Source organism: Pantherophis guttatus, chromosome 2 (genome assembly GCF_059756535.1).
Source record: "Pantherophis guttatus breed Tessera chromosome 2, ASM5975653v1, whole genome shotgun sequence".
Lineage (NCBI taxonomy): Eukaryota > Metazoa > Chordata > Lepidosauria > Squamata > Colubridae > Pantherophis > Pantherophis guttatus.
This window is the reverse complement of record NC_142064.1, coordinates 253,455,052-253,474,156: the sequence shown is the minus strand read 5'-3', so window position 1 is coordinate 253,474,156 and position 19,105 is coordinate 253,455,052. Positions and strand designations below refer to the sequence as shown.

Below are 19,105 nucleotides of genomic sequence, written 5' to 3'. Positions count from 1 at the left end.
TGACAGGGATTCAAATCTCCCGCCTGATGGCTCGCAGCCAATCCGGGCGGATATCCTTATAAGGACATAACATTCCTCTCACTCTCCAGAGATCTGTCAAGGCAGAAGTTAGACTTGGAGGAAACTGCTTCCTGCAAACTTTCCCCTCAGTGCTTCCACACACAGCAGCATTGTCCGCTGCCTCCTGCTTTGCTGGGAGGGGGCACTGGACAGGGAAATGTCAATGATGTCTGGGATTGGGAGAAGAACGTCTCCTTTGGCATGCTGTGCATGTGCGCGCGCGCACACACACACACACACACACACATACACACCATTCCAAACTTGGAGTCGTTTATCCACATCTGAACTTGAAACTACCAATCATTCATGAGTTTGGGGAGAAGGCCCTCTCTCTTTCCTCTGTGGATAAAAGTCCCCAAACGTGGAATGCGGTATGTGTGTGTATGTGTGTGCGTGCGTGCATGCGTGCGCTTGGCTGCCAGCAGTTTGGGGAGACAAGGAGCTTGAGGGGCACCAAATTGTCCCCATGTCGAGTTAGGTAGTGCAACTTGTTCTGTCCCGACCCAGCCAGTGGGGGTATTCAGCTGGTTCTATCCAGTTCAGGCAAACTAGTAGCGGCGGATGCAGGAGGCTCCGCCCAGCTGCCAGGACGTCCTCACGTCCCGTTTTTGATGCTCTGCGCATGCACGGAAGTGGCACGTGCACTCACATTTGAGAACTGGTAGCGAAGGTACTGTAAGTGAATACCACCGCTGGACCCAGCCGTTTCAAGTCAGTGACCCAGTAAGCGCCGTTGAGCCGGCCACATCCACCCAGCCACGTTCACCTGGACACTGTGAGTCATCACAGTCTTGCATGCAACTGGCCCTTTGAGGGCAACCATAGTGCTGATGTGGCCCTCAATGACATTGAGTTTGACACCCCTGTCCTAGCCTGTCCCAACTCCTATTTTCAGCATTAAAAAAATGTAAAAGAAGCAACAGTCCAACAGCAGTCAAGGTTACTTGAAAGTAGTTCATCAGGCAAGTGCAAAGGATCTGACAAGCTACACCTGTGAGGAATCCAGGAACCTTTCCCTTCCATAAGGACGGTGAGTTTGCAGCAAAAATCTGAAATGTATCCTGCCTGGTTGGATTGAAAACCCTGCCAGGGAACATTTAAGCACCATAAATTATTATTATTATTATTTTTTAAATTTGATTTATATGCTGCCCTTCTCCGGAGACTCAAGGCGGCTTACAATGCGCTAAGCAATAGCCTTCATCCTTTTTGTATATTTATACAAAGTCAGCTTATTGCCCCCACAAACTGGGTCCTCAATTTACCTACCTTAGAAAGGATGGAAGGCTGAGTCAACCTTGAGCCTTGGCGAGATTCGAACCTGCAGTAATTGCAGGCAGCTGGTCTTAATAACCAGCTTAATAACAGGGTGCCTTAGACCACTGTACTACCAAGGCTCTTGGTATTCCTGGTGGAATGGATGGAACTGGTCACTCAGAGGAAATGTAGCTCTCTCCCCTCCCTTCCAGGGCTCTCTGTGTTGCTTCTATAAGGATAGAAACTGTTTGGCATTAGTACATTCCCCCCAACCAAGGATAGCAGGAAGGTTTTTGTGAAGCTCCTGGAAATTTCCGCATTGGTTCAAGGAGTAAGCCAGGCTATAATAGCTAAGGTATCACAATCTCTTTTCACACGTAGCTGCTGAGCCAAAAGATGAAGAAAAGAACATGTGGGGAAATTGGTCAATCCTCAGGAACCAGCCAAAAGAAGCCATTCCAAGAAGCATCACAGAGACATTGCAAGGGGAAGTTTCAGCATCTGAAAGAAACTTCTCATAAACCATAGCAGGTAGAACTGAAACACAGATGCAAAGACTGGCAGGCACAAGGTTACCGAGCAGCCTGTTCAGGAAGGCAATTGCCTCTAATAATAAAAGAAGTGCATCCCAAAGTGAACCTGAAACCAGGTCTAGTTGAGCAATCTTGAAGCCTGGGGTGAAGAATCTTCTCAGCTTCCATAGGGCACCTGGAGCAAAGCAAACAACAAAAACATATATAGAATCAGTGAAGATATTAAGAGTTTTGTTCCTAGCTACTGTATACAACAAACATGAATTAAGACTGTGAATTCAACTGCTTGGGCTCCCAAAGAAGATGGCAAGGGTTCTGCCCAGCAGATTAACATTTTTTTAAAAATGTAGCCCTGTTAAATTGACTCTGCCAACCACAAAGGAAGACCCATCCGAAAAGTTCAAAGTCAGGATTTTTTAGGGGCACAGTAAGATCTCAGCAAGGTTTCTCTACCAGGTTAATGGTTTGCGAACAATTATGTTGGCAACAGGGGTGGGTTCTAAAATTTTTTTACTACCGGTTCTGTGGGTGTGGCTTATTTTTATTTTTTTTTAATCTGTCAAAATATTTTATTGTGATTCAGGTATTTTGTAGGGCTCCAAGTAAATACAAATTAAAAATATTTACAAAATGAATGTATACAGCAATAGCCATTTATAAACAGTGTAAACACAATTTTTGCTAGAAACAATACATTTCAACTCCAAACTCATACAACAAGCTTAACATTGCACTTTTCAGATACCAGCAGATCTTTAGCGGAGTCAGTAGTCCCAGTTTGAAGAACCTAAAACTTTAAAAGCCATCTAACCCACTCCTGGGTTGCTTATCTGCTCCCCCAAGTCAGCTTAAGAAAAACATTTCGGTGGTTGAAAGAGAGAAAAGCATAATTGCTCATCCACCACCAGGAATATAATAGGAGTATATGATGATCTTTTGATCAAAGCCCACTCAGTTGTAGAGCGAGAATTGTATGGTGGTTTTGTGGCAAGAGAAACTTTAACTAAAAGCCATTCTCATTTACCAATGGGGAAAAAATGGTGACGTGTACCAGAGCTGGCCTTGGTTATTCTTTTTTTTTTTAATTTGATTTATATGCCGCCCTTCTCCGGAGACTCAGGGCGGCTTACAATGCGCTAAGCAATAAGCAATAGCCTTCATTCTTTTGTATATTTATACAAAATCAGCTTATTGCCCCCACAACTGGGTCCTCAATTTACCTACCTTAGAAAGGATGGAAGGCTGAGTCAACCTTGAGCCTTGGCGAGATTCAAACCTGCAGTAATTGCAGGCATCTGGTCTTAATAACCAGCTTAATAACAGGGTGCCTTAGACCACTGTGCTACCAAGGCTCTTGTTCCATTTGCCAACTGTCATGTTGTGTTTCTGATACAACTGATAAGTTGCTGAATTGGAGAGAGACTGCAGAAAGATTTTATTACTCCAGCCTGAAAATCGACTGGACATAGTTTTCCCATCATACTATTTTTGTGGTAGTTTGCGCAATTCTGCCATTAATCTTCAGAAACCATCTGTTGACACAGTGCTTATTGCACTGGTTTTGGGTTTTTTTTGTTTTTTGTAAACAAGTTATTCAAAATTGACTGCCTCAATGCAAAGGCTTACAGCACAAAGATTTTTTATATTAATAATTACTTTAGTCAGCTTTAGGAATTCCGGTATAAACAATTTGGAAATGAACTTTTTAAAATGTGTTTGTTTTACAAGGATAATCATTCTACTGCACTTTGTTAATGAGTTTCACTATCAAAATGAATAGTCACAACAACTGGATACTAAATAGTATATTCTGTACATATTGAACAGCAGTTTACTTCTCTAGTTGTTGTGGGGTACTGAAGGCTTCATATACATTAGCAGCAAAGTTTTTCACTTGTTCCATCATTAATAAGTCCTGAACAAAATGGCTAGGTGTTTCACTGCAGACTGAATGGATCTGTCTATTTATTATTGGGATTATCTTGGCTAGAGGAAGACTGGCACTGGAAAGACTGTTCACAGAGCCAGCATGGCATATGTCCAATTCAGTAGGTCTGAAGAATTCTGCCATGTTATCCAGTAATCGACTAAACCCTCTATTTAAGCAACTGCTCAAAACTCTATTAAAATCTGGACTTTCTATCGTATCTCTTGTTTCATTAAGTAACTTAATGGTAGCAACATCTTTTTCTGTCAGTTCATTAGCCTGGAAAGCTAAAGGATTCTCTTCATCCAGCATCATGTAATGACATAGCTTGGACTGTTTTTTTTCAAATGCAGTTTTTTCAAATGCAGAATCTTCAGGCTGCTCAATTACCTTTCTAATTTCTCTTAGCTTCTGTTCCAGTTCCAAGAGGGAAAGGGCATGCTTGAGAGAAACACTCTCAAATACATTCTGCACAGTCTTCTTAATCACGCTTATTAATTCAGTCAAGCCATCTCCTAGGACCGGGATGGTGAACCTATGGCACGCGTGCCACAGGTGGCACGCGGAGCCATGTCGGTGGGCACACGAGTGTTGCCCTAGCTCAGCTCCAGCATGCATACACATGCCAGCCAGCTGATTTTCAGGCCTTCTGGGTGTGTGGGAAATAGGCTGTTTCCGGCCTCCGGGGGCGTGGGGAAGACCGTTTTCATCCTCCCCAGGCTCCAAGAAAGCCTCTGGAGCCTGGGGAGGGCGAAAAAGAGGCCTACCAAGCTCACTGGACCATTACATGCCAAAAGTGGGGGGAGCGCGGAGGGGTCACGTCCGTGGGTGCGGGGCACATTGAATTATGAGTGTGGGCACGTGTCCACACGACCCCTCTGTGCTCCCCCCGCTTTTGGCACGTGACGGTAAAAAGGTTAGCCATCACTGTCCTAGGAGATGTTGATAAATATTGCTGTTGAACTTCTGGGGGAACTAAAAGTGTAGTGCCATTTTTGCAAACTGCTGCATTGTCTAAGTAAATGTATCCACCAATAATATTTAATTGGACTTGGAGAAGAACTACAAGCATGCATGTGCTTTATACTGCTACAATACTCCTTGTAAAACTTATAACCTTCAGTTCTTCCCATATTTCTAACTTATTGGCTGGCTTGTTTTTCAGCAGGGAAGCGAGACTCTCAGAATTCAGCTGATACATCAAAGTGTCTCTTAAAGTTGGAAGCATTGATAGTACTGTCATGTTGCAAGTCCTCTGATTACTTTCAAAATGATACTGCCTTCTTGCTTGTGCTATATATTCTGCTGCTTCTCTTTCTTGAATTTCTTTCATTTTTTTCTGGCCATATTTTCCAAGTACATAAACCCCGCCCAGAAAAGCACCCAAGAAGACGCATTTCTTTTTGTGACGCTTCAGGAAGCCCCACATGGCCAGCAGCATCGCGGCGGCGGCAGATGAGGATTCTCAGTCGATCCGCCGATCCGCCTGGGTGTGGCTTATTTTGTGGGTGTGGTTTGATGGTCATGTGACAATTCTTTAGGATTTAACAGAGGTACTGGTCTACCAGGCTTTTAACTGCTTGCAGAGCTGTACTGGTCTATCCATTTGTTCTTGGAGCGTCCTGGTCTACCCATTTGTTTTTAGAAGCACCAGTCTACCCATTTGTTTTTCGAGCGCACTGGTCTACCACCACATTGCCTTTTAACACTGATCAGCTGTAGGGCGGCCTTTTGAAGCCCCACAGCAAGAGTTTAAACAGTTTTTTTTCCTTACAGCCAATCAGCTGAGACTCGGAGGCAGCAAATAGATTGGAGGCAGGGCCAAATAAAAGGTATGAATAACGCAGGGGGGGGGAGAGAAGGCCCACCTCCTGAACAAAGAGAACAGGTTCGGTGACATCATATCATTACCTCTACCGGCTCGGCAGAACCGGGCCGAACCGGGAGGAACCCACCACTGGTTGGCATCTTCCTTCATCTATAGTCTCAGGAAACAGAGTTAAAGGATTCAAAATTGTAAATCACTTCAAAAACACATTTGGAGTAGCTAGAAGTTCTGCTTCAAAAGCAGCTGAACATTGATGTGTAAAGGCTTGACATTCAAGGAGAGGAACACAACATGCTCATGAGAAACAACAACAAAGAAATGGCAAACCCATAACCAAGTCTTTTCTGTTTTGAACAGGAAAGGCAATGATTTGCTCTGGTTAAGATCTGATCATGGTCACTCTGATCAAAATCTGATCAGAGACCATTCAAACAAAGTTACAATAGTCTCAGGAAGTCACTCTTGGCCATTATAAATCACAGCCACACACAATAGTGACACCAGCTTGCATTTCCATCTGGTTGCCAAATGCCTTGTGATCAGGTGATTTCCATTGTAATCTTCTCTGCTGGCTTCCCCAAAAAGTCAAAGAGAAGCCGGCAGGGAAAGTTGCAAGCGGAGAGGATGGAGGGGAGGGGAAACCCTTCATGGGATTGTGAGAACAGGGCTCCTAAAGAGACTCCAGGTGTGGTTTTGTGTTCTTGGAGATTATTTCGGCTGCCCAGCAACTGAGTTTTGCTTGGGCGTGTCTTGTTTGAGCAAAGGCTAAGAAGCAGGATTTGCTCTTCTGAGATGAAACACAATAAATAGGGAATTATGTAAATCTGGGATTTAATGGATTATTGTCTTCTTCTATAAATCTGCTTGGAATTATGTCATCCAAGTGGTTTTTAATTATTGTCAGGCTTAATTATTCCAATTGCTTTCAGAGGATTCACAATGTACCTTTTACTTTCAAAGGAAGAAAGCTGAAGAGATTATCTCCCATTGGGTCAATGTACCTGCCTATTGAATCATTATTAATTTATTTATGGAACAAATACCATCAGATTAGCCACTTGATCCACTCCATTTCCATTGGGGGTTATCCCACTGACAAAGCCATGTTTTTAGGGTCATTTGGAAAAGCAGCGGAGGGGAACAAGCATACCTCAGTATGAAATGATGTTCCATGAAGAAGGGGCTGCTGCCAAGAAGGGCCTTTTAGGTGATCCCACCACATGACAATCCCTAATCCCTGGAACCCATAACATGCCCTGCCTTCCTGCCATGGTGGGCTGGGTCAATGTAACAGGGGAGAGATAGTCCTTCAGATAACCTCGCCCCAAACCATATAAAGCTTTAAAGGTGATAATTCAATGGCAAAGAATTTATACTATTTATTCTCCCAATAATTTCCCAAAATAAAAACTTGTAAAACTGGGGAGAGGGAAATTTATTATGAGTGCTTGAACTGCTTCCACAGCCAAAAGCTGTTTTAAAATTTTTCAGATAGACCATGGCAGTCCATGGAGGATCTAGCAAACATAGTCTTAAATATATTTTCTTTTCTCTTTTATTCACCATCTGCCATGCTGAGAAAAATGAAATCCAATAAACTTCTATAATCTACATAAAGTAACTAAAAAACATGAAGCTACTACACCCCTTCTTTTTTGCTGAATTACTTACTTTTTTTGTTATGTATGGATTGGCTAGAATCTACATAACGTTTCATGCTCGCCACGGATTGGCTAGACTCTACGTAAGCCTGGATAGCTCAACAGATAGAAGCACTGTAATTTAACACCAGTTGTCTGTAATTAAAGTAAGATCTAATCTCGCCAGGCTCAAGGTTGACTCAGCCTTCCATCCTTTCTAAGGTAGGTAAATTGAGGACCCAGTTTGTGGAGGCAATAAGCTGACTTTGTATAAATATACAAAAGTATGAAGGCTATTGCTTAACGCACTGTAAGCCGCCCTGAGTCTCCGGAGAAGGGCGCATATAAATCAAAATTAAAAAAAAAAAAGGTTTCATGCTTGCCACGGATTGGCTAGAATCTACATAAGGTTTCATGCTCACCACTGATTGGCTGTCCGGACCGTGGGAGATTTAACCTGCTGTCATTGGCCGGCTGGTCTGCCTGGAGCTCCTTAAAAGGCAAGCTCCAAGAGCCCAGCCGGCAGAGCACAGTAAATAAAAAGGTGCTGAATTCACTAATGACTCTCACCTGCTGCCTTGCATCGATCTAACATTTATTATCATCGATGAGAATTTTCCTAGCTCTTCCCTTCAAAGCGCATTCAGCTTTCCAGCTCATTTAGGATTTTCTTTTCATCCCCTCAGTACAAATAGTCCTCAATTTATGACCACAATTAAAACCAAAATTTCTTAATCTCCTAAGGCAATTTAGAGGTTACTCAGAAGGACCCAAAACATGTTAATGGCAATCAATGTTCAGTGTCTATAGAATGCTAGTGAAGTGTGGTTGGGGGTGGGGGTGGGGTGGGGGTGGGGGTGGAAATGGGGAAGATATGATTCTCTTACAGAATGTCCTTGGATCAATTTTTTTTGCAGATGTAGTGATGTTCAGTGCTGCATCTCACTGAGCTGGCAGTGGAATCATCATTCAAATACGCGCAGTCTCCTCCATTTCCTACAACTTCCAACCTGCAACAGAAACAGAAATTAGGCAGTGGGGAGTATCTCCCACCTAGCAGCACCAAGTTAGCCCTGAGTTTACAATTCATCTAACTGAGCCTTCCCTTCTCAAAGATGATTCTCCAGATTGTTCCCCAATTTGTCTGTTTGGAAGTATTAATTGTACAGTACATCTGTGTGCCAGGAGCTCAGCATTCTGGACTCAATTCCAAGGAGAATTCTGACCATGCTACTTGTACAGGAAGTTCGTGATTTACAACCACAATAAGGACTAGAATTTCCATTACTAAGCAAAGCAATTGTAAACTGGGTTTTGCCCAATTTTATAACCTTTTCTTTTGCCATGGTTGCTCAGCAAATCGCTGCAGTTGTTAAATGAATCAAATGATTTTAAGTGGATTCAGCTTTCCTTGTCGACTTTGCTTCTTGACAAGGTTGCAAGTAGCAGTCACATGAACCCAGGATGCTGCAACCAGTGTTAACTGTTTTGCCAGAAGACTTGAGGACCCCAGGGTGATATGGAGCCCATCAACTGGTTGGTTTAATTGTGGTCACTAGGAGGATGGGAGTTTATTGGGTTTTGTATTGTTCTTTTATTACTGTAAGCTGTCCATAATCACCATGAGTTTGGTAGCAATACAAATTTTCCAAATAAATAAATACATGCAAGTTGCTAAGGATCCAAATTTTGATCATGTAATTATGGGGATGCCATAATGGTTGTACTGGGAGGAGCAATCATAAGTCATTTTTTTCAGCGTTTTAAAATTTTTAATCATTGGTAAATCAATGGCTGTATGTCGCGAACTACCAGTAACGCCTTTAGAGTTACATTAGTAGGGCCAAATCTTTTTAGAGGGCAACACCTGAATTCTGGCAGCCGGGAAGCTCTTTCTAGGATCAATCCTGAGCTGCATGGAGCCTCAGTGGAGGCATTTAACTTTCACCTCTTGCCAACTGAAAGGAAAAGGGGAAGACTCACGTTGAATTTTCTCCATCTAGCCACTTCCAGGGCTGATTCGATTCTCTCTTGAGGCCGATCCAAAAGATGTGGTTTCTTGTGAGCATCATCACAAAATCCTTTAAAAACAAAAATTGTGCACATTAGAACCTTGCATTACTAGATTCCCAGCTGAATTTCTGAACTTAAACATAGGCTCAAAAGACTATCTTCTGAACAGTAATTAACCCTAACAAAACATAATTAGTAGTTGTTTTGATGAGGGGCAAAATGGGAGACGCTAGTTAAGTTTTTTGAAGTACATTTTAAATGTTTTGTGGAAGGTAAACTTTGATTTTTCTGGAATGGATCTTGGCAATGTCTATAGTTTTACTTTTGGGTTCCTGGTTCTATCTCTACCTCTGAAATTCACATCTTTTAAGAATTTAGGGATAGGGAAGTTCATGCTGTACTTCTGGTGCCATTGGAGGTGAGGACTGCAAGCTCTGCAGCCCCATCATCTGGGTAAGATGATTCTTCTTTTACCCTGTTTCCCCCAAAATAAGTCATCCCCTGATAATAAGCCCAATCAGGCTTTTGAGCTCAAGGCAATAAGGCCAAGCGCTTATTTCAGTGTTCAAAAAAATATAAGACAGGGTCTTATTTTTGAGCAAACACGGTACTTAAAAATTAACTCCAAGGAAAAGAAAAAATATGTGATGAGACTCTAAAAAGATAATTGTTTAAGCCATGAAAATAAGCACTTCCAAGATTTATGTTGAAAAGCAAGTTGAGAGCGCCACCTACTGACGAAAGGAAAAGTGACGCCTAGACGCCTGGAAATTTACAGAGGAGGAATGGAATATCCGGTGGAGGGCTGTGACTTTTAACGGTTTAGTGTCTTACACTTAACAGAGGTGGAAATAAGAAATACCCTTTATAAAAGAAATTCTGGGAAACTAAAATAAAAGACTAAACTTACAGAGCAGATTTAAAGAACTTGGAAAATAGCTTGGACTATTAGAATATGGAGTAAATGCTGGAACTGGCTCATTTAAACAAAATACTTCATTTTGAAATAAATGGCTTTTGATTGGAATTAATATCTGCTGGACAAAAAGGCAGCATGGAAATTTGAGAGGAAAGTGCCATCCATTAACGATTGGAAACCTATAAATTTGAACTCTTGTTGAAATAGGTTGAGACTTTTACTGTTTAATGTACTTATATCGCTATCATGACTGGAGTTGAAGGAACAGCTATGGAAATTAGAGGACTTTTTAATGAGATGACTTTGTTGTTCCAAAGTATTAAAATATCAATGGATGATATAGATGAGAAAATGGAAAACTTTCTGCAAGGAACAGTGAACAAAGACCAAACTGCCCATGAATTGGTGGAATCAACAGAAAAACTAGATGAAACGGACTACTTAAGCCAGCAAATTGACTACGAACAGGGAAAAAGCATTGATCAGAAAAATCAACAAATGAAGTGAAAGCTCGATGAAGAGGAAGACCAGATAAATGGCAAGCAAAAGGAGCAGAAAGAACAGATGAATTGGCTACATCAACAAATAAATCAATGACCGGAGCAAAAAATAGGACTGACAAACCAGCTGATAAAGGACGAAAGATAGAAGAAAATAAAACAGATAAATCAACAATTGGATAGACAGGAAGATACCTTTGATAAGGAGATTGGGACATGGGCAGCCATTTGGGAGAATTGTCAGCATAAAATTGTACTGGGAGAAATGCTTAGATTGAACAATAAAGATAGAGATAAAGATGAGGAGTGTGGGAGGCAAGTAAAAAAATGGATAAGAATTGAAGCACTAAAGAAGGGAAGAGATGATGGATGAATTGCCTCTTAAACATTAAGATAGCTTATAAACTGATAGAGGCAGAAATAAAATTAGATAGGGGAAATATCAGGTGAGCCGCCCTGAGTCCTTGTGGAGAAAGGGCGGCATATAAGTCCGATAAATAAAATAAATAAATAAATAAATAAATAAATAAATAAATAAATAAATAAAAATAAATATTAGAACGTACATTTTTATAGAATAAACAAAAATAATAGATAGAAAGATTAATAGTTTATAGATGTTAGGCATTTCTTTTCATGTTTGTTTAAACAATATAATGAAGATTATTCAAATTTGATAAATGTGATAGAGATTATTATTATTGTTTCTATGATTTGGATTAAGATGAATGATCCCCAGAACCAACTCTGTTCACACACAATATGGATGTATATTTTTTAAAAAAATAATAAATATTTTTTAAAAAAATTAAAAAAAGAATTTAGGGATAGTTGTCAGATGCTTCCAAATTTCTAAGCAGGAGAAAATATGAAAGAAGTAGATGATGTTGATTTATTTCAATGATGTTTGGGCTAAAATATTTGGATTTTTAATTTTTTGATTTGTGAAACTGGCAATTTTTGGAACCTGGAGAATATTCAAAAGATCTTGAAGCTTTTGTTCAGAAAGTCATCTAAGCAGGGTTTTTTTTTAGTAATATCAAGAGAAAAATCCTTTAACTTTTCCATGTTGTAGAAGAGCACGCACCATCAATGAAGTAACATTACTTCTACGCTCTGATTTATGGTGGTGGCCAAAACCAGTTACATTGCTCACCATTTCCTCCTTTGTAATTTTGGCTAGGGAAGCATTATGCAAAATGCAGAAGTTCTGACTTTCTTTCCAGTTCTTTTCCTCTCTTGAAAGTTTGTAGCAGTGTCCCTGATGTCCAATCCAGTCAGGTGGACAATCAATGGCATCCTGTTGGCAGTTTGATGGCAGTAATGTTCCTACACAAAGAAAGATGGAAAGAATAGACGCTAACTTATCCAGTCCTGTTCTTATGGCTAGGATGGGAACCTCCTGCTGAATTAGAATGTGTTAATAATTTCTAACAAAACCCATTTGGATGATTAGCTCCATGTTCTATCAGCCTGTGTACTTTAATCCTCAGATTAATAGAGATTGTGGACCTGAACAGTGATTTGCATGCTGGATTTGAATCCAAGATGCAAATCCACTTATTCAGCCATGAATCTATTTGTGGGATTTTCCATTAATTTGGTCAACCTGTCTCAGATTTGGTCCACCTAATTCACATTTACTCCTTTTGGCAGGAAATGACTAAATTAAGAAATCCATATTCATTAATTTTACTTTTCAAACAGTAAGACTTATTCCAAACATAGGAACTGAAGTTTCCTGTATTGGATGAAGTAGATTACAGTATCTAAAAACTGAAACAAGGCCAACTCTATGTTTCTGATCGAACTGCATTCAACTTCATGAAGTGAAGTAGCATTTCTAGGCAAAAGTATTATGAATGAAAAACCAGAAGTCATTCAGCTTCATGAAGAAGCTCACATGAGAAGCAGCACTTCAGGAGAAAAATATTAGAGTCTATATTCCTTACCCAGAAAAAAGAGAACACAGCCAAAGATGAGGTAAGAAATGATAATCCCAATTATTGCCATTTTGTGTTTATGGCAAGCTGACAATCTCTGCTTGTTTGTCTTGACACGTGCTGTACACACACAAAAAGAGAAACAAGATGCATCAGCACTCATCTGCTACACCAAAGGAAAGTAGAGGGAAATCTGGATACTGACAGTTCTCCTTGAGCAGAAATCCCAAAATAATATATTATAGACATTTTGAAGTTGCTAACATTTTCTTGTTTTTTTTGTTGTTGTTGTTTTTCAATTTCCAAACTCAATAGTTCTCTTGAGTCAACTAAAATGTCAATCTGACTCTGGTGAAAAGAAACTGAGCTACAAAGTTCTCATTCAGCAAATAAAACTATTTAGCCTTCCTTCCTTCCTTCCTTCCTTCCTTCCTTCCTTCCTTCCTTCCTTCCTTCCTTCCTTCCTTCCATCCTTCCATCCATCCATCCATCCATCCATCCATCCATCCATCCATGATGGATGTTGAGGCATTCTTGTAAATAAAGGTGATATTCCAGACTATATTTGTGTTTCATCTGGCTCAGTTAAAAGAAGATTGAAATGTAAAATAAAGGCAGGTCTAGAGAAGCAGGATTGGCCTGCTGCAGATCCCATCAGTCAAAGACTGTCGACTGGCAGGAACTAGAACAGGGGTCTGCAACCTTAAATACTCAAAGAGCCATTTGGACCCGTTTCCCACAGAAAACACTGGGAGCCACAAAACCTGGGTGGGCGTGGCCAACTCGGTGTCACTCACTTCCACTGATCACATGACACCACCATCCCCCCCCCAGCTACGCCTACCCAGCCGGTCATTAGGGCAGAGAACCAGTTGTTAAAAAACACTGGGAGCCACAAAATCCTTTTGACATCTCTCTCTCTCTCCTTCCTCCCTCCCTTCTCCCTCTCTCTCTGTATCTCTCTGTCTCTGCCCTGGCCATTTCTCCATCCCCCACCGTTGCCCTTACCTTCTCAGGCCAGGCGAGGAGTGACTGGGAGGGGAGGGCGAGGGGCGGGGTCAGCCAGTGTTGGGATCACCTGACAGGGAACCACAGCAGAGGGCCCAAAAAACCACATGTGGCTCCGGAGCCATAGGTTGCAGACCCCTGAACTAGAAGATAGGCCTTCTCTCCTTGTAGCCTCTGTCTTTTTTTTTTTTTTGGATTTTTTTTTATTTTTAAACAAACATAAAAACATAAAACCATCTTCAATTACAAATACAAACACTGTGTCTGTTGGTTACAAGTCTTTTGTGCATCTTCACCCTATTCATAGCTTACAGTTTACCTAATTTCTCATATTATCAATCTAATACATATCTATGTATTATTATCCTCATTAATCATTTATTTGACTATGGCTATTTCTTTCCTCATTTCAAAAAAAATATTCTAAGATTTGAGTTAATTTGTATTATACCATTCATTTCATCATTCTAAATCAATCCAATAATAATACTTCTTTATATTATATTTTATATAATTCTACAATTCTTGTATTATAAAGATCTCTGCCATACTTCATTTCCATATCTTTTTATCTAACCATTGATAAAATAGATCCCATATCTTGTAGTATTGTTTATCTTCTTGTTCTCTAATTTCAAATGTCAATTTTCTCATTTCAGCACATTCCATTATTTTCTTGCGTTAGTATTTTCTCATTTTTCCAATTTTTAGCAAACACAGTTCTAGCCACTGTTAATACATACACCATCAAATATCTCAATTCTTATTATATATTTGAGATACAATCCCCAATAAAAAAAATCTTTGGTTTAAAATCTATGTGTTTTTTTATCATTTTTTCCAATCACATGTGGATTTTAGTCTAGTATCTTTTAGTTTCTGCACACGTCCACCACATATGGTAATATGAGCCCAGTGATGACATTTCCAACATTTTTCAGATTTATTCTTGAACATTCTGGCTATTCTCGTCGGAGGTAGATGTCACCTGTAAAACATCTTGTACAAATTTTCTTTATATGCAGTTGACATTGTTATGTTATAATTTTGTGGCCACAATTTTTGCCATTTCTCTAAATCAATTTCATGTCCAAAAATTGTCCCCCACGCAATCATTGTTTCTTTAACTTGTTCTTTTTCCAATTTAACTTCTAATAAATATCCATACAATTTTTTAATTACATTTTCATCAGTACCTGTTAAAATTTTATCTAAATTAGTCAAGTTATTATAAAAATCTTCTGTCTTAAAATCTTTATCGTGTCTAGAATGTATTTGCAAATAGGAAAACCAGTTCATTTTTATACCTTGTTCTTCTAATTCTTGCATAGATTTAACTTCACCCTTTTCATTCAATAATTTACTATATCTAACAATTTGTTCCTTTCTAAATGTTATTGAATATGAGAATGCTTCAATAGTTGATAACCAGACTGGAATTTTTAAATAATGTTGTCTTTTAACCTTCTCCCAATTTAATAGCAAGGCCTCTTGTATAAAATGTCTTCTGAAATACCCCTGTGTTTTTGTTTCCTTGTACCATAAAAAGGCGTGCCATCCCAACAACAAATCATGTCTTTCTAAAGTCAATAATCTAGAATTTCTTAGCATTATCCATTCCTTGATCCACATCAAACTTGCCGCTTGATAGTATAGTTCCCAATTAGGCAAGCCAAAATCTCCTCGTATTCTAGCATCTTGCAACAACTTTAGTTTTATCCTCACTTTTTTGCCCTGCCAAATATATTTCAACTATTTTATTCAAATCTTCAAAATAATCTTTCCCCAACCTAATTGGAATTGTCTGGAACAAATATAGGATTCTAGGCAGTATATTCATCTTAATCATTGATATTCTCCCTATCAATGATAGTTGCAAATTCTCCACTTTTCCAAATCTGTCACTATCTGTTTGAGTTTATTATAGTTATTCTCTCTGAGTGAACTACATCTTGCTGTCAAGTATATCCCCCGCTGTAGCCTCTGTCTTGTGGGCTATTCTACCTCAGAGATTAGAAAGGTCTCAATTGTGTTCACAAGGCATTAAAAACTTGGTGAGGTACCTGGACTTGGAGCTCCTGGCTTTACTATTAGTTGATTAACAATCTGCTGTTTCTATTAATTTTCTGGATATTTTATTGTTTTTAATTTTTTAATTGTTCTATAATTTTAAAATTATAAGACAACCAGAGTCACTTGATTGAGTAGGACAGCTATAGAAATTGAAGAAATAAATAAAATGAACGGTGCAGCAGAAAAACTACACAAATGTCTGCACAAAGGGTGGGATAAAACCACCTGACGTTCAACTGCTTGAAATAAACTACACACCGTCCCAGGAACAAACCTATTTTCCTCATCTCCTTTTTGGAGAATCTTGTCTCCTATATTCCACTCTCTATTGTATATCTGATGTAAATGACATCTTAAAGCTTATTAGGAAGACTCTCTAACTCTATAATCATAGTACTTCTTTATTTCTGTCCCATGAAACATTAAAATTCAGCATGAGGTTTTCAAAGTCCAGTTGGGGATAGAGGATATGTTTTGGATTGTTCCATATGTCTGTGGTCATGGCTTTCAATCGCTCATCTGGATGAGTGGCTTCCAGATCTTGATATTGCTATCATTACCTGTTTCTCCTTCCTGTCCATCTGCAGATCCATTGGAAGGGGGGCCATGCAGGTTTTTCTCCTCATCCATATTCAGCATTCCTGGATCTGTATGATGTGGAATTGGAAATGGGGCTGTCACAAGAAGGAAGGCCAAGATGCTTACAGAAGCTACAAAGTAATGCTAATTTCAGAGAGTCACTTTTTATATGTAGGACTGATCCCTACTTCCTCTTCCCCACTTGGAGGAGTTGCACTGATTTCATGGGAGGAGACAGAGATACGCAGAAAATGCTATAAAAGAGGATTGTGGCAACAGCCTGGAGCAGAAGTTTTTAAAGGCAAGAATCTTCCAAAATTTCATTCCACTGGAGTTGTGGATAAAATAGAATAGAATAGAATAGAATAGAATAGAATAGAATAGAATAGAATAGAATAGAATAGAATAGAATAGAATAGAATAGAATAGAATTGAATTCCTTATTGGCCAAGTGTGATTGGACACACAAGGAATTTGTCTTTGGTGCATATGCATATATCCTGGCATTTGGTAAATTAATCTGTTTTGAGGTACCTTGGCTGAAAAGGTTCTTGCACTATTTTGCCCAGTTAAAGGGTTTATAGGCTTGAAGGTTAGGCTTCGGAAGTTGTGGGAGCTTCATCACTTGAGACTTTCAAGAAAAGATTGGACTGCCATTTGTCAGAAATGATGTAGAGTCTCCTGCTTAGAGGCTTAGAGGGCGGGGAGGGGGGTTGGACTAGTTGACCTATAAGGTCCTTTCCAAATCTGTTAATCTGTCATCTGTTAAGTTTTAGTGGTATAGTAGTTGTAGGGGTTTCTCTCTCTCAAAAAGCTGCCTTTGAAAAAGCTTTAAAAAAAAAAGTTATTCTCCTGGTGAGAATCTACTGTCCATGTTGCTTATAGAGAGAATACTCCGGGTCAGGAAAGTACGTTCCTTCTTTTCTTCCAAGTGTTTTATACTGACGTCAAAATTCTGAACTGCTTACCAAATATTGTCTACAATCTTGTGAAACAATCGAGGAATTGAAACACGGTTGGACTTACAGTTCGTAGGACAAGTAAAATTTCATGTTTAGGCTTTATGCTGACTGTGCAGGCTTCACTGAAAACTTTTGTTTCTATCACCAGTTACAAACTGTTCATTAGAACGTAGTCTTGTTCCATCAGCCTGCCCTATCCAGTCAGGGAAGAAAATTTGTTGCAAGACCAGTCAATTAAAAAATTCCAACAGGCAGAGTCATGAAGACAGCCTTCTCTCCACACAGTGGGAAGTCGTCCCCCCCCCATTTTCCCCCACTCTCCTGGACTTCCAGAGAAGCTTGGAAACATGACATTTGGTTTGGACACACAGAGGAGGAGCATGCAGCTATGGGGCTGGTTAGTGCCCTGAAAACCCTCTTCTACCCTTAATTTACTCTTGACATGGAATTTTAATTATCTTTGCCTCTTTTTAAATTTTACATACAATTTTTTATGTTTTAATATTTTATTGGTAGACCGAGTCCCTCTATGAGCAACTGTCTCTCTCACAGTTGCCAACATGATCGCCAACGTCCGATGATGGATATAGCACAAGAAGAAGAAGAAGAAAGACCTTTTGAGTCACTTCATAGTGAGACGGGTGTCATGTAACTTTAATAAATTAAATACTTTCCTACCTCTGAAGCAATGTTTTAGGGGTAAGAGAGAGGGACCTACAGTCACCAGCTCACTTAATGTCTAGGACAGTGATGGCTAACCTTTTCTGGACTGAGTGCCCAAAGCACACATGTGCTCAAACCCCCAAAATGCGGCCTCCATGCATGCGCCCCCCCATGCATGTATGGTCCCCCTGCACACACCCCACCCCCTGCGCATGCGTGGCAGAGACCTAAAAACCAGCTGGCTGGCAGGAGGCACCCAGGCATGCGCAGCGAAGCTGAACTGGGCCGATGGCTCACGTGCCATCAGAGAGGGCACTGCACACCACCTCTGGCACGCATGCCATAGATTCGCCATCATGGGCCTAGGGTCTCATCCAGGGATGAAATCCAGCAGGTTCTGACAGGTTCTGGAGAACCGGTAGTGGAAATCTTGAGTAGTTTGGAGAACCGGCAAATATCACCTGTGGCTGGTCCCAGAGTGGGGAGGGAATGGAGATTTTGCAGTATCCTTCCCCTGGAGTGGGATGGGAATGGAGATTTTGCAGTATCCTTCCCCTGCCATGCCCATGAAGCAACGCCTACCAAGCCACACCACACCCACCAAGCCACGGCCACAGAACCAGTAGTAAAAAAAATTGGATTTCACCACTGGTCTCATCCCACCATTAAAGTGGATCCCTGTTCTTAACAATGGAGAATAATCAATCAATGCACTTATTCACAACAATCTTACTTTTCTGCAGTGATGGAGCACGTAGTATCTCTGTTGCACTGGAACCCCCTGGAATGGAAAGGCAGGGAGAGGTTTCCCTGAGCTAGCCAGAATGTGTGAAAGGAGAAAAGTTTCTGCTTGATCTGCTGCTCGATCAATCCTCTGTTTGAGAATAGAAGAGACTCTCTTCTCGGGGTAAGGAAGCTGCTGCTAAAAGTTAGAAAAGGAAAAACCAAATTGCAAAGCAACTTGCTTGTGCAGAGTAGCTGTTTCATTGAGAAGCATCTTTCTTCCTGATTGGCTGGAACATTTCATCCAAAGGATATTTGAAACCATGATTCATAATGATTCATAATGATTCATAATGTTGCCTTCAATGCAGCTGTTCCAACAACTCTGAAGTTACCAGTAGCTAGAATAGTTATTTCCTTAACTAGGGACAGGAAATATTTTTTAAAGAAATATGTATTACTTATCATTATTAC

General features: G+C 40.1%; 1 protein-coding gene and 1 pseudogene across 2 annotated transcripts; both read right to left on the bottom strand.

The window, feature by feature from the left end:
- Positions 1-81: 81 nt before the first annotated feature.
- Positions 82-18,859, bottom strand: LOC148115597 (C-type lectin domain family 2 member B-like). Its single transcript, XM_087888086.1, has 7 exons — positions 18,642-18,859; positions 16,265-16,351; positions 12,633-12,743; positions 11,837-12,009; positions 9,232-9,329; positions 8,136-8,258; positions 82-2,028 (listed from the first exon to the last, which is right to left on the bottom strand). The coding sequence occupies exons 2-6, from the start codon at positions 16,341-16,343 to the stop codon at positions 8,150-8,152; spliced, it is 570 nt and encodes a 189-aa protein (XP_087744212.1). The 5' UTR covers positions 16,344-16,351; positions 18,642-18,859; the 3' UTR covers positions 82-2,028; positions 8,136-8,149.
- On the bottom strand, positions 3,422-5,261 carry LOC117668069 (peroxisomal biogenesis factor 3-like; annotated as a pseudogene). The gene is made up of 2 exons (XR_015732703.1): positions 4,722-5,261; positions 3,422-4,309 (listed from the first exon to the last, which is right to left on the bottom strand). The product of XR_015732703.1 is annotated as a peroxisomal biogenesis factor 3-like (transcript).
- Positions 18,860-19,105: the final 246 nt, after the last annotated feature.